Below are 23,232 nucleotides of genomic sequence, written 5' to 3' on the forward strand. Positions count from 1 at the left end.
AGAAGAACCCAAAGATCACTCAGCATCTCTCGAGAGACCTGTAAATAGCTGTCCACCAACGTTTACCATCCAACCAGACAGAACTGGAGAGGATCTGCAAGGAGGAATGGCAGAGGATCCCCAAATCCAGGTGTGAAAAGGGTGTAGATCAAAAGGGTGCATCTACATACTGAGCAAAGGGTCTGAATACTTAGGACCATGTGATATTTAAGTTTTTATTTTTTAATAAATGTGCAAAAATGTCAACAATTCTGTGTTTTTCTGCCAATATGGGCTGCTGTGTATATTAATGAGGGGAAAAAATGAACTTAAGGGGGTCTGAATACTTTCTGTACCCCCATATATATATATATATATATATATATATATATATATATATATATATATATATATATATATATATATATTTTACAGGTTTGGAATGACATGAAAATGAGTAAAGAATGACAGCATTTTCGTTAACACTTTATTTAAGGTGTTCTTGATACACGTTACATGTATTTACTTTTATAATGTGATACCAAAGTAAGTGTTTGTTCACTTAGCTATACTTTTCAGGGTTATTTTACTAGTATTCATATTGCATTTAAATAACATTTTAGTTTTTATTTTCATTAGCCTTTTTAGCTTTAGCTTTAGCTTAATTTTTTTTTTCATTTTATACTTTTAAATTTAGCATGTCAACTTAAAAATGTTGACTTGTCATTTAACTGAAACAAGTTTAATTTGTTTTTATTTATTAAAATATAGTTTTACCCTTTATAGTTAACAATAGCACTGACAGTACAGCACTGATTCTTTGGAGGCAAATTTGTTGCTAAAATTGACATCTTCATTCTGGGATGTCTTAAACGCGCGTGTGTGTGTGTGTGTGTGTGTGTGTGTGTGTGTGTGTTAGAGGTGGAGGAAGAGGTATGTTAGTATAGGCTATATTTATAATATTGATGGTATGTCTGCAGCTAGATAAATTTGTGTGTTGTTTATCTTTGAGGTTTGTTCAGCTGTAGCACTTTTGGAATAGGTGGAGAAGGGTAAACGATTCGATAAACAATTACGTAAAAAATATAATAATAATTTAAATATTGATCAAAGTTTGTTTATCTTGACCGTGGAGCAAGATTTAATCAGTAGTGAACTTCCCTACCAATCGAGCCTGCTTTTTGTTTTATCCATGACACCAAACACAAATACTCTAATGTCAGAGAATGCTGGTTTAAATTAAACCTTTTTGGACAACATGCCAGCTTTGGATGAGTGTGTGTGTTTAGTGCATTCATAAGGATTTTATTTATTTTTAGGGTGAGGTAACAGTATTTATAAAAGCAATAGAAGTCTATGAAATGTCCCCAGTTAGATAGTTAAGTGTGTGTGTACAGTACACACACAGAGGGAGGGGATGTTAATCAGATGCAACATCTTGCGGTGTTTAATTTAATATTGGTGCGGAAAGTATATTCTGCCAGTGATTTTATTACAGTTTACATTTGTAAGTGTTTATATTCTCACCCACACTATCCACAATTCAGTTATAAATACACAATTCGTTTATAAATAAGGACTTAAATATACTTAACAAGATGTTTAACAGCTGCTGATACTTAAAATTGGAATAAACAGTGGTTCAACTCTAAAAATGACTGTCATCATTTACTCAACGTATCCATGTACTTTCTTGAGGTGAATATCTCCTGAACAGTAAAAGAATGACAGTTGATAAATGTGAATGTGATAACTTGTTGCTGCGACAAAACATATATATTTATCTCAAAGAAGAAATTACATGGATCGTATTTTGTGTCACTCTTTATTCACTCTGATTTTTCACAAGATTTGCAACAATTAAACATTTGTAATGATGAAATTGTACTTTAGTACATTTCAAATATATTAACGTTAAATGGAAATATCAGATAACACACTACAGTTCAAATTATAATCAAGTACTTTACATATGCTTTAGTATGATAAGCTGTGTTCGAAATTGCATACTTGCTTACTGCTTACTGGCCAGTACACAGTGTATACTGCCTACTATTTTTTTTAATGAATAGTGTGTGAAACAGTTTTCAATAAGCAACAAATGTTTCAGAGTAGTATGCTAAAGTGTTGTCACATGACAAACCATTAATTCAGCACAGCTGGTGAGTTTGTTACCTCAGAAATAATGTACTAATTCTTTTTACAAAGGATTGTTGATTAAGGATTCATATTAGTAAACAATGCTATATTGCTCAGTTGAACTGAACTGAACTGAACTCAACTAACTAATGGACTTTACATACTGAGCAGAACTCATAATAATTATGTAATAGTTAGGTGGTAGATATTTATATTTCAGTACTATAGTACATTATAAAACAGTATGCATTAACATAGTGTGTTTAAATGATCACACTTAAAAATATTATAAAATTAATGCAACTTTATTGGGACAAATAAACCTCCCACTGGAGGCCTCGAACTCGAGTCGCTCATGTCAAAATCATTCATTAAAATCAGAGGATTTCAGTGACATTAGAGTATGTGAATGATTATTTTCATTTTTGAAACTATTTCTGTAAATTCCTTATTTCTTGTACCATAACACAACAAACGCCGAAAATGCAATTTTCAAATGTCTGCACCTGACACAGTGACTGCACTGTTGTAATGTTTGATTTCAGGTCTGTGATCAGAGAGATCCGTTGGGATCTGACAGAGGTGTGTCACTGAGTTTAATTCTGGTCCACTCTGATCAGTGGGAGGACCGTTCATGCTCTGATTGGACGCAGCATTTGGAAAGAACTTGTCACATATTATCAATAGTGTTTTTTCACAGTTTATGTTTTTACAGATCAGCGATAAACCAATGAATGGTTTAGTCAGCTCAATGCAACAAACAAAGACAATACACACACATGTACGTGTGCACACACACAGAGACCATCATTCTCCTGCTTGCTTGTGTGTGCTTGTATGTGTATGTGTATTCATCTAATCCATCATTTCTTGTCATGCATCGTGCTGCCTGAGAGTTCTCATTTATATAATTATATTTACCCCTAACCATATCTAAATGTCAGTACCAAAGTTCAGTGTATAACAACCAATCACTTAATGTGCCTGCTGTTTATTGCCCATAGTAAACAAGCAAGAGACAGAGAGAATTAGAACAGACACAGTTTTACACGGTTGGAATATGAGTCCTTATAAGGCATTAATAGCCGCATTTCCACTGTCGGGCCAGTGCGAGCCAGGGCTTAAAGCGGGCCGGGCGGGGCTCACAGCCCCGGGCCAGTAGCACGAGGCCAGAATAGCGGAGGGTTTCCACAGTGGAGCTTGAAGCTCCGCTGCTCGTCACTAAAACACGCCCTTACACGCCTCTCAGAACAACGTCATGCAACCTCATTATTTCACCATCAAAGAGAAGTTATCAGAAAACTAAGAAATAAGTCACTGGAACATGCGCGATCACAAAACGAACATAATAAAAGCGGCCGTTTGTTTGCATGCTTTGTTATTCAAATTCAAAAGCATGGATGTTTTAACTATAGAATACGTGATGCATTGATCATAATGATTTAATTTATCAAAACTCAAAATTAATCGCACATAAATACACTTTATATTTTATTTATTTATTTTTAACGCTTATGAAAATAGCCTGCTTATTCAGTCTGTTTCTGTTTATTTGTAGTCACAGTGGCCTATACGTCACATTAAGAATGAATGATATCTTTATTTTTATAAAGGATCCCGAACAAAAACATTATTATATTTTTATAATAGGCAACATGAGCTAAACTCTCGAGACGAGGCTTGTGATAGATAAGTTAGTAAATACACGATTGTGATAGAGAATAAGAAGCTGACGTCTGATTTCTTCAAGCGGTCATATTTTCCATGTTTAGGCTAATGTTAATGCCCAGCGTGCATAGTCTTTTACATCGCTTATAAATATTTCTGATCCTGTATGGTCATTATAATCCACATTGGATCAAGTTATTTCAAACACTCGCTGCTGACTGAAAGTGAGTTTTGAGCTCAACTTATTTAAATAAAACGTTTAATGCTGGCGTTATAGCGGCTATCTTTCTGAAATGATCCACAGAGCAGACTCTCTATTTTTATAAAAGCTCCCAAACAAAAATCATTATTATATTTTGATGATATGCAACGTGGAGCTAAACTCTTGAAACAAGACGACAGATAAAATGTTACTTAATAAAAAAAAAAAAAAACATTATTATATTTTTATAATAGGCAACATGAGCTAAACTCTCGAGACGAGGCTTGTGATAGATAAGTTAGTAAATACACAATTGTGATAGAGAATAAGATGCTGACGTCTGATTTCTCCAAGCGGTCATGTTTACCATAATGTTAATGTTTATCGTGCATAGTCTTTTACATCGCTTATAAATATTTCTGCCTTGTTTAGTGATTGTAATCCACATCGGATCAAGTTATTTCAAACACTCGCTGCTGACTAAGAGTGAGTTTTGAGCTCAACTGATTTTAAAAAGTCTTTAATGCTGGTGTTAAAGTTGTTTTCTTTCTGAAATGATCCGCGCTGACGCTCTCTAGACACGGAGAAACTCCGCCTTTGTTCGTAACCCCTCCTCTAGCCCCAGCTGGCCCGCTTTGGCCCAAGGATTTCGTCGGGCCGAAAAAACCTGGCCGTTGGCCCCAAGGAAGCCCCGGCGAGGCACGATCAAGCCCCGGAAGTGACAGTGGAAACGCGACTGGCCCTGGCACGCACTAGCACGCCCGGTCCTAGCTCGATAGTGGAAACACGGCTAATGTTTTTAGCATTGTATTACATCAAGTATTACTTTTAATATTGCTCAAATGCAGGGACTATCAGTATCAATGAGATATAAAGGTCATAAATGTTTCCTCAAATTGTGCAGACTTATTTTGATTGGTCTTATGATTAAATGGATGTACTCGCTCGTCTCGCCCATCCATTGGACTGATTACACACATGGTTCAGAGCCAGTCATACTGAAGGGTGTCTTGTTACCTCGAGGAACAATGGTTACATGTGTAACCTGAGACGTTTTCTCTCAATAAACTGCTAATTTCCTTAATAGTTAGTGAGGTAGTTGTTAAGTTTAGGTGTTGGTTCAGGTTAAGGGATCTAGAATATGGTCATGCAAAATGGCATTATTATGTGCCTAATAAGTACTAATAAACAGCCAAATCCTAGTGATATACATGCTAATAAGCAACTAGTTAATAGTGAGAATTGGACATTAAAGTAGTTAACTATAAAAAAAAATAGATTGCTGAATGCAGTGCTTCTGTGTCAGAGGCTACATGCCATTGGGTAACACATTTGCATAATGTCCGCCTATGTTCTCTGTTGGCGGCTGCAAACAACTTGACTCCGCCCTCAAATACTGTAGCTTGTTTGTGTCGTTAAAGTTTATTTCTAGAAGATATTGTGTCCTACGCTGTGAAAGTTTTCTGGGCCATCTGACCAATAAGAGCAGAGTAGGCTCATGGAAAGGAAGGGTTTAGAAAGACTGAATCTTAGAACAGCTTCAGACAAGCGGCAGCCTTCCGGTCTCTCTCTTGAAACCAACATGGAAGTGACTTAAACTGCAAGTCATCGACTGGTAGCTAGAGGCTGGCTCCAAAAGAAGTCAATCCCATAGACCCCTACATTAAAATGCCCAACTTTACAGCAGAAAAACAAAAAAAAAAAAAAATATATATATATATATATATATATATATATATATACATATGTATGTTTACAGTCTAGTGCAAAAAGTTGTTCTGCTCTATAGCTAATTTTGCCCTTTATGGCAATGGGAGTGGGGTGAATTTTTTGTATACCTCATCCATTTAAATTATATTTAGCCTTAAAGTTTTGCATAATTAAGGGCATGGCCATTTGAGTGACAGGTGGATTGCCTGCTTGTCGAGCTAGGCAGGTGTGGTTACAGCAACCAGGCACCTCAGCTCCACCCACGTCCCAGCTTTTTGCCCCTTTTTCGGTTGTCTGGGAGTGACGTGTTGCCAAGATATCTATGGCTGTCTCTGCCCACTTTGGGCTTCAATGCTCTTCAGAATCCTACTACTGACATAATGGACACTATGTCCTTGTTTTTATATGGTCTATGCTTCAAACAAATCATTTGAGAATCGTTAGAAAATTAGGTGCACTGTAAAAAATAAGTGTAATTTTAACTGTAAAATTTTGTAAAAACGCTACGGAAAAAAACTGATAATAGGTTAACAGTAAGTTCCCGTACTATATACAGGGAAAAACTGTAAAAGATCTAACAAAGCATTTAATGTAAATTTACAGTAAAATTCTGTTAATTATACAGCTTTTAGAAGTAAAAAAAGAACAAATCAATGTATAATTTACAGTCTAAAACTGTAAACTGATATTCCCAGAATTCCCTGCGTGACACTCCACGTTTGAAAGTATTTTGTTTAAATAATCATGTTTTTAAATAGTTCTTGTTATCAATTATGTACATTTGAGCTTTATGTTACATCTTCTGTTGCTTAATGAAAGTTTTTTGCATTATTTAAGTATCACGTGTGTTACCATGATGGTGTTTTGTGTTTCCATAAATGTGCACCTTCTATATGTTAATATATACTTCTGCTTGTGGTGAAGCTACTTGTGATGAGCTTTGATACTTCATGTGGCTTTCTCTTATACAGTACCATCTTTATTATTATGGTGGTTGTCAGTATTTTTCAAGGTACAAAACAGATTTAATTTTGTGTGTTGTTGAATTTACTGGTTTATATTCACATTTTCTTGTTTGTAAATTACAGCTTTATATTGTAAAATTAACAGTTTTTGACGTAAATGTGTTTACAGTTTTCTGTATTTTTACAAAATTATTCTGGCAACCACAGCTGCCAAAAAGTTTTTGTAAAAACAACAAGAAATTTTTTACAGTGTGGTATTAAATGCACATTTTGAGAAAAAAAAGGCATCATAGGGGCACTTCAACTTTAGCTACTAAGCAACCACCTATAACCTGTATATTAGCAACCATTAATAAAACACTACCAACCACATAGCAATGCTTTTGCAAACCCTCACATTGCACCATTGCAACAAATCTTTCAAGCAGCACTTTTCTAAAGAAAAATTAAAAACAGAATCTGTTTCATTTGTGCACTCTTTGACAGTATTGTTCTGGATTTTACACAGGATCCAGTCCTCCATACAGAGAGTTTTTGATTTTCTATGTAAACATGCACTAGATGAACATGTCTGACCACTGCTCTCGCATGTTTTGCAGCATTTTACCCAACATGGCATTATAAAAACCAATGTAAACTTTGTAATTATGTCAGTTTTAGTTTTACTTTAAAGTACATTTTAAATCATTATGTTTTGATAATAAATTTCATGTTTTAAAGACATATTTGATTATAATTTTACCTGTAGTGTTAAATGTTTATAATATATAATAAATCTACTTAATGAAATTAAAGTATACTTGTAGAATTGTACAATTCAAAAACATTTTAAAACAATAGAAGTAATTATGGAAAAAAAGTCTTAAGTGGGTCAAAAAGTAAGGTGACGCTTTACTGCCACACACATATTTTTTTCCCCACTCAATTATGTCGTAATAACTAGATGTTTTTTTTTTCATAAAAATGACATCTTTACTCGTAATAACGAGATGTTTTCTCGTTAAAACAACATATTTTCTCGTAAAAACTAGATGTGTTCTCGTTAAGACAACATATTTTTCTCGCTAAAATTACATGTTTTTCTCGTAATGATGACATATTATTATATATAACTATTATTATAGATGGTACATTATGTGAGCGATAATCGACTGTCCGTGCTGCTGTTGCCACAGTCTGACATAAACCAGGATCTGCATACTGCTGAAATTATTTAAATAAAATGTTTTAAATGTATTTTAATGTAATTGTTTTAATTGTAGTGGTATGTTTATTAGGATTAATCTCCAATCTAGCTACAATATAGTGCTAACCAATAACTGCACCCATGACTTGTTTAGGCTACGATCAGATCAGTTATTTTTGAATAATCAACTCTTGGCTTTATATTTCTTTTATTTGAATGACTGAAGTTTGATTTAACAACAAATCGAAATACGAAAAAAAAAATGAAATAGAGATTTTCTGATAGAAAATGTGTGTGGCAGCAATGAGTCACTGTAAAAAAGCAGTTGATAGTTCAATTTAGTATACATTTAAACTATCATACATTTTCATTTCATTGCAAATAAAATGCAATAAAGTGTTCGAAAAACATCACATTCAGCTTGAACTTCAGTAGTTTCCTTTAAATTATAAATACTTTTTATAAGTATGCTAAAGTGTACTTCTTTTTCACAAAATCCTCATTGCCAGTAAGTGGTTTTGTCTCTCAATAAATCTCTCTCTGTATCTGTTTTTCACATGCTGTCTGTTGCATAAGATGCAGTATAAATATATTAAAGTGTTATTTCTTCAGCTCTATTTTTTCCCTCCTCTGTGTGTGGGTGGGTGTGTGTGTGAATGTGAAGCTGTCAGCTGAGATTTTTTTCAAACACTAAAGAATTAATTAAAAAGGTGTTGAAAACACATGACTCTAGACACAACACAGACCCCTGCTCTCCTCTCAAACCCCCTCCAGAACCCAACTATTACATCTATAACACAAAAACAAATCTGCTATTTTACATAAACAGATAATGTTGAGTGTGTGCAGGTGGTGATTTGTTTTGACATTAATATATTATAAACATGAATGTAGATTGTTGTGGTCAGAAATGAAGAGGACACACATATGTCCCATAAGACCCACTGCTTGGCATTCTGGGTCAAAGTGAATTTGGATATTTGTTGCCATACACTGAATTTCTTAAAAAATTCAAATTATTACCAGTTAAACCAAGAGGCTTTGCTATTGTTCTCAACGCAGTTCCAAAAAGTGTAATGTTACTTTTAAGAAACTTTAGTTCAGTGGAAATCAACATTTGATGAGTTTTGTGGAAATATTTATATGTTGCTATTTTGAAAACACCAATGTAGCCATAAGGTTATAAGAAATGCTCTTTGTTTTCTCTATTTTCCTGCAGCAATATTTTTTTGGCCTTTATTTTATTTTTTCTATTGGAACTAATGTTTCACAAAAAAAAAAATATAGAAGAGCCTTACAAAATACTGCTATGATTTATGCAGTTAAGCATATTTTGGAAAGATATAAGCTAAATATTTCATACATGTCTGAATTTAGGGATTTAGAAACCCATAAAACTAGAGTGTTTGCTAGAGATTTAATTTGACTATCTATCTGTCTGTCTGTCTTTTATCGAGTGCAGCGTTAGTTCAGTCAGGCCATGGAGGCATAGGCTGCGACCAGCTGATGCGGTCAGCTGTCATTGCTCCAATCACTACCACTCTCTTATTAGACACGGGACATCACTAAGGCTTTCAAGTCTTAGCGGGCATGGACCTCACTGCTGAGAGACACTCATCTTTATAATCAGGCTACAGGATAGACGTCCAGCTGCCACATCTACATGATTATCACTGTTTACTTTAAAGTAGTGCTGTCAAAATTAGCGCGTTAACGCATTCGATTAATTTGAAATATTTAACGCGTTAAAAAAAAAATAACGCAATTAACGCGGTTGCAGTTTTTTTTATTTCCAGTTGTGGCCTATGTGTGTTCAACGTGCAAAGAAATATGGTTAAGACCAAGGAAGGACTTTTAGACGGAAAGTTTCAGTATAAAAATCTGGGATTACTCTTCAGTCTGCCACAAGAAACATTACTCTTCATTTAGTCTGCCACAAGAAACAGCAACATTAAAATCATGAACTCAAATGTCATTGAAAAAAAAAAAATGACTGTAACAGTGCGTAAATCAGACCTTTCTGTAACGCTAACGTTAATAAGCTTAAACGAAAATAACAAAATAATTGTGTAGCGGAGTATTTTTTGTACACAGTGCCGCGAACTGTCAATCACTCCTGTACGCGTGCATCACTGTTCTCCTCAGCTGCAGCAACTTGCGCTCTCTCTCTTCATCAAGCTTTAAAACAAAAAGGGGACAAAAAGATCATATTGTCTTTGTCATATTGTCTTAGGCTATAGATTAATTAGATAAATGAATATCTAAATTTGTGCCTTGCCGTCTACGGTATTTTTTTTAGAACTTAGAAAAAAGATGCTGCAGCCAATGAGCAGCCAGCGGGGGCTGCAGGACGACTCAACCTCTGCAGACAGTTTTTCATGTTTATCAGACAATAAATACTCAAGATTTTGCTTTAGTATAACTCACAACGAGTTTCACACACCTTCTCCGGCCACGTTGAGTTGTTGACACTTAACAGTGGGAAAAGCGACACATGCGCTATAAAACTTGTATAACTTAAGGGTGAATGGGTAATGTAGTTTCTGCTCTGAGTGGGATGAATTGGGAAGCTTGCATTGTGAAGGGCGCTCTGAAAATCGGCAGTGCAGGTAAAAGATTAAAACCTCTATTAAAACAGATGTCCAAATGAGCGTACCGGTACGCTACAAGCACGTTCTGGGCGCACGGAGAGGTGGTGGTATGCTCAAGAGCTATATTTGGAAGTGGCGGTACCAGTGCGTACCAGCCCACTTAAAGCACTGGCAATGACTATACTTTGGAATTTTTTTGCAGTCCACTTAGAATTCAACATGGAAATCATTTTTGTTTTTTATTGGCATTGATTGTTTTGAAATTCAAATGATACTTACATGTCTGTGTTTTTATTTCTGTAATAAATATGGCTTTCAAGCCAACAGTTAATTTGGAGGATATTGATGGTTTATTGCAGGTATGTTGTTTACAAAAGAAAATCTGTGTTACAAGTTAAACAAAAATTCCAATAAACAATCATATTTTGAATTTAAATAGTTTCTTTTGTCTTAAGTTTACATTAATTATTTACATTTTACATTTACATATCCAAAAAGTTTCAGTCTTTTAATTGCGATTAATCGCGATTAATCGCGATTAATTTTAAAAAATTGTGCGATTAATTAGTTAATTTTTTTTAATCGATTGACAGCACTACTTTAAAGACATTATTAAGAGTCTTAATTGTCATGTATTTCCAAGCTGCTGGTTCTGGGGGGGCTGGTGGTTAATGTTTAAGCTCTTGTACAGTATGTTCAATTATTTTGGGAGCAAGAACCCCCATAAGGAACGATACCGCCAAAGATAAATTGTTCAACAAACTCAAGTAAACTTGCCAAAGTGGTTTCTGTCTGAACTTTCTTTCTGTCATGATCCAGTCTTTGAACTGCCGTTAATTCACCACACAGACTTTCACTCTACACAGTACACCCTGGACTACATTTCCCATGCTCCATTGCACCAATCACATTCACTTGATAACAATTACACCATGCTCCTGAGACCAATCACACACACACACAAACACACAGCACAATCATCAGACATGCTTTATAAGCATTGGACTTTCCCTCTCACACTTCCGAGTATTGTTCTGCACATATCCTTCTCCTAGCGATAGCTGCGATACTACATAAGCCTTTCCATGTTTGTTTCTATTTTTCATTGTCTTGTCTTTATTTCTAGTTTTCATAGTCTTGTCTCTGTTTCTAGTTTTTATAGTTTAGTCTTTTTCTTGCCTTGCCTTGTTACTCGTGATTTGACCCTTTTGCTTTGGATACTGGATTACCCCTCTTGCTTATCCCTCTGGATATTGTAAGCTCATTGAAGACCCAAGCATGCCCTAGGATTACTCTTGTGTCTTGCCCCTATAAACCTGTTTACCAGTGTTTGACCCATACCTGTTATGACCATGTCTCTGTCCAGTAAAAGCTTGCATATGGATCCGCACGTCTCATGGGCTCCCACGTTACTCTTTCTTTCTTTCTTTCTTTCTTTCTTTCTTTCTTGACATTTGGGGAGTAAAGAACAATATATTATACTATTAATTTTCTTAGGAAAATACAATACACATAAAGTGGACTCTTCACATTTTATAAATCATACCTAATTATGCATAAACCTTATGGAACTAAAAAACATGTAATGTTATAAAACACTGAATTTTATAATTTTTTTCTTTTCTGGCAGCTAATGTTGTTAAAATGAAATAGGTCTTGTTCTTGTATCATTTATTACAATTGTTTTGAAGGCAGGACATTACTAGATCAAACATACTAAGCATCCCTTTTTAAAATAAAAGCAGAAGTTTCATTAAAAATTTTTTTTTGTGTGTTAGTATGAATCGTTCTTTCTCAAGTGGAATTGTTTTGAACTTCTTGTTATGCATTATCTCATAAAAACAGTGGAGTGCTTTACGGTAAGTTACATCAGGTCTTTTCCTGGTATCCTCACACAGATATAAAAAAGTAATCAGGTTTACTTTTCTTGCTGGTCATGAGTTACAAGCAGCTAGCTGAATGTTTGAGATGTTTATTCACACGCTGCCCAGCTGCTGGACTTCAGTGTACTGGAGTAAACATGCATCTCATTCCTTTAACCACTTGAAGTTATTGTTTGGATGATTGACAGCAGGCCAACATTTATTTCAATTCTGAGTCGGAGTATACAGTACAGTATGTTCAGTGCCAGCACAACATCTCCTTATAAATCTCATACACTGATAATTAAATAAGCTCTAATAAAGATGTGTTAGGAACACATGTAATCTTTCTGTGCTTCCGAAAACAGATTTGCACTGAGGGAATTCCTGTTTCTGAGGACGACAAGACTCATCTTTACTTTCCTATCTCAAACTAATGTTGCCATAGGCTACCTCTCTCCTTCCCACTCGTTTTGCTCTCTTTGTCTCTATTTATCTCTCCCTCTTCTGTCTTCCTCTGAGGAGAACACTCTGATTTCTGAAAGCTTCTCCAGTGAGGTCCCCGAGGGAAAGATTCAACATGAAAACAGCTTCTTCCGCTCTTATATCTCTCCTACTCTGAACCCGCAGCCGTCACAACATGAACGATAAATGATAAAAACATACAGCAAGTGATGATCTGACTTCTGGAGCTGGAATCCTGTGTAGAATGTAAGAGTTATAATTTGGAAGTCAGATTGCATTTGCAAGGACTGTGTGGGTTACATCCAGTATATATGTATGTATACATATGACTCATGACTATATGACTTTTTTTTTCGTTTATTTGTATATTTATTTTGGAACACAAAATAATATATTTTGAAGAAATAATTGAACCCTTTTAGTCTATGTAACAGCTTTTTAAGTACAAAATAACATTGGTCCCTAATGATACACGTTTTATTATTCTCAAAAACAGTAGCCACTGACTTGCATTTTATGAATGATCAAGGACCATGGTTTCAGCTGAAAATCTTCTATACTGTTTTACTGAAGAAAAAAAGTCACCTACATTTTGAATGACCTGAGGGTAAGTATTAACACCAAATTTCAATTTTTGAGTGAACTACCCCTTTAAGATTGCATGAACTACATACAATAGGAAGTTTGAATAGAGTTTAAGTGGCTTAACAAGCTTAATAATCAATTTTTAGGGCATAAGAACAAACCTTAAGCAGACGCCTTGATGAATATCAACACATTGTGGTCTTTCAAGCACTGTAATAAAGTGTGGTGTGATTAGTAGTGTGTGGTGGCAGCAAAGCTGTGGGCCTCCTCGTCTGGGATCGGCACCAACTCTGCCTTGACGTTTACTCCTCTGAGGAGCTGTCAACTTTCAAAAGACGCACAGCAGAGATGGTTCACTGCGAGTGAAAGCTTGGCACAATATTGTGAGCCTTCACTGTTTCCATACTGGAAAAAGACAGAGAGGAAACGCGCATGGAACAAAAATGGGTAAAATCTAAAAAATAACAAAAAAAGAAGAAGAGAAAGAGAGGAGAGGGAAAGTGTGAGCAATGATGGAAGGTGAAATTCATTGGAAAGACTTATCTAGTCTGCTTAGGTTTCAATTTGATGTAAAGGTCAGAGCTTCTTGCACAATACTGAAGAAAAAAAACGGAGATCGCAACAGACAAATGCATAAATTAAAAGAGGGAACATCAGGCAGGAAAGAAAAACAAGAAAAACAACAAAGATCTTTTTGTTTCAGTAGTGTTTTACACAGTCATGTATCTCCTGAAGGGATGGACAATACAGCTAAAACAGTTAGTTCATCCTAATATTTTTTAGAAGAGTGATTTTTTTTCCAAAGAAGATCAGTCAAAACAAACAGTAAATACAATTTAAAATGTCTAACCCAAGCATAAAAAAAATAAAAAATTCTATTTATATTTAACAAATAATGTTTTCCAACAGCGTTTTTCCTGCTGAAGTCTTCATAGTTTCGACACTATCATGTTAGTCATGAGACAAGGAAGGATTGTGAAACTAGTTCAATGAAACAACCTCAATGACCAACTAAAATACAAACTACAATCATAATCATCATGAATATATTGTTATATATCGTCTTAGAAGTTTCTCCTGAGAAATCTCACATCTGCCTCTTTTAGAGCTTCAGAAAAGATTAGTTTCAGCCAACCATGTCTCAGATTGATTGCCATTTGTAGTGCATTTCAGATCTTAAAAGTGTATAAAAAAAAACAGCAGTTTTAGATAATATAAGTTAAATAAAAGGCCACATAAGGTTTACTTAAATAAAGTACTCTTTCACGACAGCTTAAAAACGTGTACTTTGGAAAAAAATTACAAATTATAAGTTTACTGCAATTGTAGTTGTTTTAATCTTTTGTTGTCCAGTATACTTATTTTAATGTCTCGAGCTTTTTGCTTATGTACTTAATTGCAGCTCCATCATTAAAAATGTTATAATTACAAATACATTTAATCCATGACACCCAAGTTTAAATTACATTCAATTATTTAGTATATTTTAGTATATTTAGTAGTATGCCATAAATTCTTGTTATTACATCTGCCAGTAGCTTTAGCTTTATATCTTTTATTTATATATTTAGCTATATAGATTAAATTACATATCAACTATAGTCATGAAATTAATATGTTCTAGGTTCTTGTAAAAGGGACTTTTAAATTGTATTTCTTTTTCACAATGCCAATGACTAAGAAATAAAGCATTCCTCTGGGTATAAAACATCTGATCTCTGGCAGTGTGTCCACTAAAATGAGCCAGAAACAGGAGAAATCATTAAGTTTTTCTATGTGCGACCTATGAACTGCTTTCATTGTTTCTCATCATCTGCAGCCCACACATACACAGGAAACACTGATTCTGAATCAATACGCTCTTCTCTGACGACACAGTTCAAATTTAGCAGCCTGAACTCATTAGCTGTGTTCTAAACCCTAGAGTCCAGGCATCACAAACACACTTTTAAAGCAAGGACTGATCCAAACAAGATGAAAACAACATGAATGCTGTTTAAAGAAAAATAAAAAATCATTAACCCTACAGTCTGTTCCATTCCGATGCACTCCTTCTGAGTTGTTTTTGACCGCAAGAAAAAAGCCAGTGGCAGTAGCCAGCGAGACGGCTCATTAGAATTTAGAACAGAGCCAGTATCAGGACACATCTCAGTGTGATCTGATCTGATATCAGTCCAGACCGACACATACTGACCTTTGTCTGAAAATGCAGAAGGTATATGGACTATTCTCAATGTGTATGTGGTTTGCACTAGCCTTTGTATTTTTTATGTGTGATAAAACATAAAGGTCAGCTGTCAACACTGTGAGATGTTGGATTTTGCTCCACAGTGTTTCTTTTAAATCAATTTATTGCATGGTAATAGAGATGCATCTGATTGACTGACTAAATGTAGGTCATGTGATAACACTGGTTTATTAAAAGCTTTGATGTCAGGCTCGTTAAATGTGTTTTGTTTGAGAGAGATGGTTTTTCCTTTGTCCTTTGCTCTCTGAGGCTGTTAATTTGGTCCATGGTGTTTAATTGTACATAGACTGTTGCCCTGTGGTATGATTTTATGAGATTCTCTGGTATAGTGTTGACTGATTCGTGCCATGTATTATGTTTTTCAAACCCCCTTTAGTGTGCTGCAGGAATAAGTCCTAAAACACAGAAATAAGTCAACATTTTTGAACTTCTGCTTCCAATTTCCTGAAGTCAGTGTGTGTGTGTGTGTTTGAATGGGGTTTTAGTCAAATTCCTGAAATAAGTTCTCTGGTTAAAGGATTAGTTCACTTCCAGAATGAAAATGTCTTGATAATTTACTCACCCCCATGTCAAGGACATTTTTATTCTAAAAGTGAACTAATCCTTTAACACAAATTCAAGCTATGGTTTTATTCTACCACAAAATGCATTTTGATGTTTATAAGCTTTTACCTGTCTTTAAAATCTAACTTAAATTACTAAATGGGACTACAGAGATTGTAGTGGGCATGAATCATTAAACATAATGAACAGGAAAACTCATCTACTAACGAGTTGTCATTGTGTAAACTTGCACTCTTGCAAACTATACTCGAAATTGTTCGAGTTGGAAAACAGAAAGTTTATGTCCACATGAAACAATTAGGGCTGGGACAACGCATCGAGGTCATCGATGACATTGACGCAAAAAATACGTAGACGCAAAATATGCGCATTGATTCGTCGACCTGTTTTTATTTCTCTAAAAAACGTTTGCAAAACGTTTATCTTATGTGCGCTGAATATACGCGATGGCCGGATCATTCTGTCCAACGTTATATAACCAATACAGGGGTTTTTCTGTATTGATCTTTTTTTTTTGCGGCTGTCAAAGCCTTATTTGATCGGTGAGTGATGTAGAATAGAATGACTGCTGCGCCTGACAGGGCGCGTACGAGAGAGACCCGGCTGAACGCGCACTAACAGTCTTCAAACAACACGAGCGCTTCTTGCTCTCTCTCTCCCTCGTGCATATTAATCAAAATCATTAGACACGATAGAAAAAGGGTGGAACGCCAAAGTTTCACGTGGAGCATTCAGAGATTTTTTTTTTCTCCATGACAGGCTGCTAGCTCCCACTGTTAATTTTTTTTTTTTTTTTTTTGGAAAAGCACTCTCTGTATTAGCTTAAAGCCCTCAAGTTTACATTGGTTACTGTATTCTTTCAGTTGCTCTAAAAAATGTGGTTTTATTAACAAAGTTCGGGAGAAGCACGATCAGATAATCATCCAATTTGGTACAGGTGCATCTCGTTTAGCTAATCATCTTATAGCACGCACGCGTATATATATCCAGTCTTCCTACCTCCTGTCCCACGACAGTTTTTCGGCATAGACCGTCTGTCAGCATTCGGTTCGCTCTGTCAGCATTCGGTTCGCTCTGTCAGCATTCGGTTCGCGCTGTCCGTCATCTTATCACAGGCCCAATCTTCCTTCCGACGAAGATATCTATCCGCCGAACACCAACAAGCGTCATCGGTCAGCTGCTCTTCTCGCCAAGCCACACGTTGTGGCCAAAAGCTCGTGCAAATCCTTGAGCTCGCCTCACTCGGCAACACGATTTTCTCGCCAGGACCGGGCTCTATTATAATGCTGGATCGCAGCCGTGCTCCAGTTCTCCCCGCAGTAAACCTCTCTCGCTTTTTCTGCCGTGTCGCAGTTCGATGCTGCCTCCACTAGCGGCGAAGACCGTGCGTTGTTGTAGTGGCATGTCGTTCGTGAAAGAATCGTTTTTTCGAATGAATCTTCTAGGCGAACGAATCGTTCTCCGTTTACACTCATTCATGAAGAATTTTTCAGAGTTGTCATCCACAATGAGCGAGTTTCATATGAGTCTCAGAGATCGAGAGCTCTCATTCGTGAACGAAAGGACTAAACCGGTATACATGTCGAGTTGATTAAACAGATACATGTCGTTCGTAAACGCAAGGAACTCTTATCAATTTTGTTAAGATGAGAGTAAACCGGGTCAGTTAGCCATTTAGCATGTCAATCTTGCAAAATGTAAAGCGCAGTTATAGGTACTGTGCACATATTGTTTACATATTTAGCATACAAAAGATAAATTCCACGTTTAATCCCCGATTTATGAACGTGAATATATAGATCAATATATGAACCGTCTGACCAAACAATTAAAATGCTAATCATGCAAGAAAACCTCGTGATTTGCTCATCTGAACAATTTAAATAGACGTTATATATAGAATGCGCTTATGAAGACGCAAAAATTTGTTAAACGGCGTTATGACTTAACTCTGTCCGATGACGATGCCACTTTTTAACCACGAAGCAAAGGCTTTTTGCAGAGTTGTCATCCACACCGAAATGTCTAAAGACATTACATTTGCTTTACTGTGCATGTTTAAACCTCACTGAGATGATACAGACATAAGTTTCATGCAATTATTCCGGCAGGATCAATTATTTAGGGACATATTTCACCATTTACTGGCATGATTATTCAGAATTTTTCACGCTACTGCCTCGTGTTTGGCTGCAGAACAACAAGCGTGAGTAAATTTTCTATCGTCTTTTTAGGACTGTTATATGAAAAGCATGCAAAGTAAATGTCTTTAGAAACGGCTTGAATTTGAATTACTGCAATTAACGTTACTGCTATAGACATGTCTATTGGTACAATGGTTTATAAAACTAAACATGCTACATTGTTTCAAAGCCTCTATTTTCACAGTCCATACTACAACAGGAAAACAGCATCCCAAATTTATCTGCTCCGGAGGCTGTTTAAAAGGGCCCGAAGGCCAAAACAAGAGGAAAAGATGCTTTTCCAACAGGACTGTATTAATTCAGACAAGGTTTGAGCAATTGTCAAATCAGCCAACAACTACAGCAGCCAAAGCAAGCATGAAGCTACTTTTACTTGCAACACGGGCCTGCACATCTCAGTATTTTCATCCTGTTACTTCTGCTAGCAGTGCAGGCTACACAGGTTCTTCAAGACATCACACACCCCAGCCCCTTCCCACGACCCACAGCTACAGCAGCTGAAGCAAACGTGAGGCCGCCTCCATTCGTAAACGCGCCCTCAACTCTTCCGCTCCCTCATGCTACTAACCATTTTTCTGTTCAGTGGCCTCCAGCTCCAGATTTGCCAGAAGGCAGAGGGTACCAAGACCTATTATTGGTCAGGCCGATTATTTTATTTATTTATATATCTATCTCGAACCCTCTTCAGCCAACCCCTCTAACGCCAGCTCATCCCCTTTCACTAAAACTCCTAATCTACCATAGCTAACTCTCCTAACATGCCCTATCTATCTGTAATGGTCAATCCTCACTTCAGCCATCCTTCCGCAGGAGCTTTCTCTGTATCTCCCCACCGCCGCAGCATTGTCCGCTCCCGCAGGAGCCTTCTCTATATCTCCCCACCGCCGCAGTATTGTCCGCTCCTGCAGGAGCCTTTTCTGTTTTTTCCTCACTGCCGCAGCAGTCTCCGCTTCCGCAGGAGCCTCTACCTATATTTCACCACTGCCGCAGCAGTGTCTGCTCCCGCAGGAGCCTCTACCTATATTTCACCACTGCCGCAGCAGTGTCTGCTCCCGCAGGAGCCTCTACCTATATTTCACCACTGCCGCAGCAGTGTCTGCTCCCGCAGGAGCCTCTACCTATATTTCACCACTGCCGCAGCAGTGTCTGCTCCCGCAGGAGCCTCTACCTATATTTCACCACTGCCGCAGCAGTGTCTGCTCCCGCAGGAGCCTCTACCTATATTTCACCACTGCCGCAGCAGTGTCTGCTCCCGCAGGAGCCTCTACCTATATTTCACCACTGCCATAGCAGTGTCTGCTCCCGCAGGAGCCTCTACCTATATTTCACCACTGCCATAGCAGTGTCTGCTCCCGCAGGAGCCTCTACCTATATTTCACCACTGCCGCAGCAGTGTCTGCTCCCGCAGGAGCCTCTACCTATATTTCACCACTGCCATAGCAGTGTCTGCTCCCGCAGGAGCCTCTACCTATATTTCACCACTGCCGCAGCAGTGTCTGCTCCCGCAGGAGCCTCTACCTATATTTCACCACTGCCGCAGCAGTGTCTGCTCCCGCAGGAGCCTCTACCTATATTTCACCACTGCCGCAGCAGTGTCTGCTCCCGCAGGAGCCTCTACCTATATTTCACCACTGCCATAGCAGTGTCTGCTCCCGCAGGAGCCCTTTCCATCCTTCCCTACTGCCGCAATTCTCGCTGCCGCAAGAGCCTCAAAAATAAATAAATAAATAAATAAATAAATAAAAATATATATTTTATGTCCATTCTCCAATTCAACCTCATCAGGCTTGCTTTTGTCTAACTCCGGAACGCCCAATCTAAATTCACGATGGACCCTCATTTCATCAACGACTCTGGTTTAAAAAAAAAAAAAAAAAAAAAAAAAAAATTAATCGAGTAACAAAATGTGTTGTTGCTTAATTATACTGATGTGCGCATGCACAGTAAATCTGATGGGTAGGATAAAATGTCAGGACCCCGGACCTTTATTTAGTCGGGTTGACGTACCTTTTCAGTTCTGTGTATGTGATGTGACGCTAGTTTTACTTAAAGTCAAATGCTCATGAACTGACTGTCAGAGCAGTTCTGGAGATGTTGTTCATGTGTTCAAGTCCTCATTTAGTGAGACAGCAGACGCAGAAATTACCGCGAGAGTAATGCGCGCTTCAGTGTGTGTGTGAAAAAGGAAGTCGCGCTCCTGCTCCATTCATTAACAGAGACACACAGAACATGCAGGATTTACATTTAAACACTGTTCCGTCTTAATATTTAGAGATATTAATTCGTGAATCGGATGTAAGTGCAATTACCTATTTTGATTAATTCATTCAAAAAAAAAAAAAAAAAAAAAAATTCATTGCGAAAGAACCCGACGTGAGATTTAGAATAAATTAAAAGAGGCTTCGAAGCAGAGGAATTTGCCTACATCATTTTTTGTAATCGCGTTACTCGAGGAATCGTTTCAGCCCTAATCTCTTAAGCAGCTCAAAAGGGGCCTCTCACATAATCCGATAGATGCCCTCGGTTGTTGTTCATCAGACATTTAAAAAAAAAAAAAAAAAAAAAAAAAAATTTTATATATTCCTCCTTAAATCATGTTGTGTACTTGAATAATAGAAGCCTCTCAGTTATCGTTTCTTCGGCCAAAGTAAGGGCCCTCCAGCCATCGTTACAATCTCCTTGCCTATTTCAGCATCGGACAGGGCTCTCCCTTCCGGTGCAGCTGGGCAGTGGCTCCCTTCGGTCGCAGTGTGAGCCTTTCATCTGTCATTGAGTTGCGCTGCGCGCTCAGCGGCAGATGGGGGTATCCCTCCCGGTGCAGCAGAGCCACAGGCCCCCTTCGGTCGTTGTGACAGCCCTCCATCCGATGCATCAAATTAAGCTGCTCATACAGTCGCAAGGGGGACTCTCCCTTCCGGTGCAGCAGAGCCGCAGCTCCCTTCGGACGCAGCGAGAGTCCCTCCATCAGTCGCGTTTTCTTGCCTACTCCGTATCGGACGGGGCTCCCCTACCGGTGCAGCAGACCCACGGCTCCCTTCGGTCGCAGGGTGAACCCCCCGTCTGAGTTATGTTGCATGCTCAAGGGCGGACCGGGATCTCCCTCCCGGGGGAACACAGCCGCTGGCTCCCTTCGGTCGCAGCAGGAGCCCTCCATCCGATGCATCAAACCGTTCCTCGAATCTTCTTGCCTATTCTGCATCTGATGGGGCTCTCCCTTCCGGTGCAGCAGACCCACGGCTCCCTTCGGTCGCAGGGTGAACCCCCCGTCTGAGTTATGTTGCATGCTCAAGGGCGGATAGGGTTCTCCCTCCCGGGGGAATAGAGCTGCTGGCTCCCTTCGGTCGCAGTGAGAGCCCTCCATCAGACGCATCAAGCCATGCCTCGCATCGCAAGGGGGACTCGCCTTTCCGGTGCAGCAGAGCCGCAGCTCCCTTCGGACGCAGCAAAAGTCCCTCCAACAGTCGTATTCTAGTTAGCGTCAATCAGGGCTCTCCCCTCCGGGGCAGCACTCCTGCTGCAGAGTTGCGAACCCCCTACGGAGGCTGGGAGAACCCTCAGAGGCAAAAAACCGTGCCTCCATAAACCCGCAATGGGGGACTCCCCCTTCCGGTGCAGCAGAGCCGCAGCTCCCTTCGGATGCAGCGGGAGTCCCTCCAACAGTCGCGTCTCTTTGCCTTCTCAGCATCGGACTAGGGCTCCTCTTCCGGTGCAGCAGACCCACAGCTCCCTTCGGTCGCAGTGTGAACCCCCCATCTGAGTTATGTTGCATGCTCCACGATGGCTAGGGATCTCCCTCCCGATGGGGTACAGCCGCTGGCTCCCTTCGGTTGCATTAGGAGCCCTTCATCCGACGTGCCAAACCGCGGCTCGAATCTCATTGCCTATTTAGCATCTGACGGGGCTCTCCCTTCTGGTGCAGCAGACCCACGGCTCCCTTCGGTCGCAGTGTGAACCCCCCGTCCGAGTTATGTTGCATACTCTATGGCGGCCAGGGATCTCCCTCCCGATGGGATACAGTCGCTGGCTCCCTTCAGTCGCAGTGAGAGCCCTCCATCAGATGCAACAAACCGCGCCTCGTACTCAGCCGCAAGAGGGACTCTCCCTTCCAGTGCAGCAGAGCCGCAGCTCCCTTCGGAGGCAGCAAGAGTCCCTCATTTCTTGATATCTGGCATTGTGCTCCTCCCATAAGCGGCATGGAGGGCTCGCTGGTAAGACGTTGCGAGCCGCAGCTCTCGTCGAACACTGCACGGGCTCTCCAGGTCGCTCTGCATTTTCTTCCCAACACGCATATTTTGGGGGGCAACTAAATTTTATCTCTCTGGCTGCTGTCCTATGGCTTTAAGCTTCTTTTGGGGAGTTATTTGGGTTCGGGCTATGCTCCGGGCCCGGACCCCTCCCCCAGGACAGCACGCCAAAATATGCCTACTATTTGCCTTCAGATTAGATGTAAGGGTGAACTCGTGAAATGTGGTTTTATTAACAAAGTTCGGGAGAAGCACGATCAGATAATCATCCAATTTGGTACAGGTGCATCTCGTTTAGCTAATCATCTTATAGCACGCACGCGTATATATATCCAGTCTTCCTACCTCCTGTCCCACGACAGTTTTTCGGCAACCCTCCTCCACCCCAACTCCTCACTTCTAATCTATTTATCCCAAATTGGGATAGGGGGAGTTATTTGGGTTCGGGCTATGCTCCGGGCCCGGACCCCTCCCCCAGGACAGCACGCCAAAATATGCCTACTATTTGCCTTCAGATTAGATGTAAGGGTGAACTCGTGAAATTTATTTTGGGTGACCTTTTTTCAGTGAATGCTAGACACCAAGTTTTTGTTATTTTCATCTGAAAGAAGAACTTTTTT

General features: G+C 38.7%; 1 protein-coding gene and 1 long non-coding RNA gene across 4 annotated transcripts in view; both read right to left on the reverse strand.

The window, feature by feature from the left end:
• The window catches only part of LOC127934186 (tumor necrosis factor alpha-induced protein 8-like protein 3), a 50,954-nt gene that overhangs the window by 16,657 nt on the left and 11,065 nt on the right, over positions 1–23,232 (reverse strand). The window contains exon 2 of one of the 2 annotated variants that reach the window (XM_052531406.1): positions 11,782–11,878. The exons of the other annotated variant lie outside the window; for it this stretch is intronic. Within the exon in view, the coding sequence (XP_052387366.1) occupies positions 11,782–11,794 (13 nt within the window). The 5' untranslated portion in view covers positions 11,795–11,878. The remainder of the gene's footprint in view (positions 1–11,781; positions 11,879–23,232) is intronic. 2 annotated transcript variants of the gene reach the window in all.
• On the reverse strand, positions 18,845–20,139 carry LOC127934187 (uncharacterized). Of its 2 annotated transcripts, none has more exons than XR_008147715.1 (3): positions 19,837–20,139; positions 19,687–19,786; positions 18,845–19,536 (listed from the first exon to the last, which is right to left on the reverse strand). It is a non-coding gene; the product is annotated as an uncharacterized LOC127934187 (long non-coding RNA). The 2 variants fall into 2 exon arrangements; XR_008147714.1 differs by having other exon boundaries at positions 18,845–19,586.

The sequence above is a fragment of the Carassius gibelio genome, chromosome A18 (assembly GCF_023724105.1).
Source record: "Carassius gibelio isolate Cgi1373 ecotype wild population from Czech Republic chromosome A18, carGib1.2-hapl.c, whole genome shotgun sequence".
Taxonomy (NCBI): domain Eukaryota; kingdom Metazoa; phylum Chordata; class Actinopteri; order Cypriniformes; family Cyprinidae; genus Carassius; species Carassius gibelio.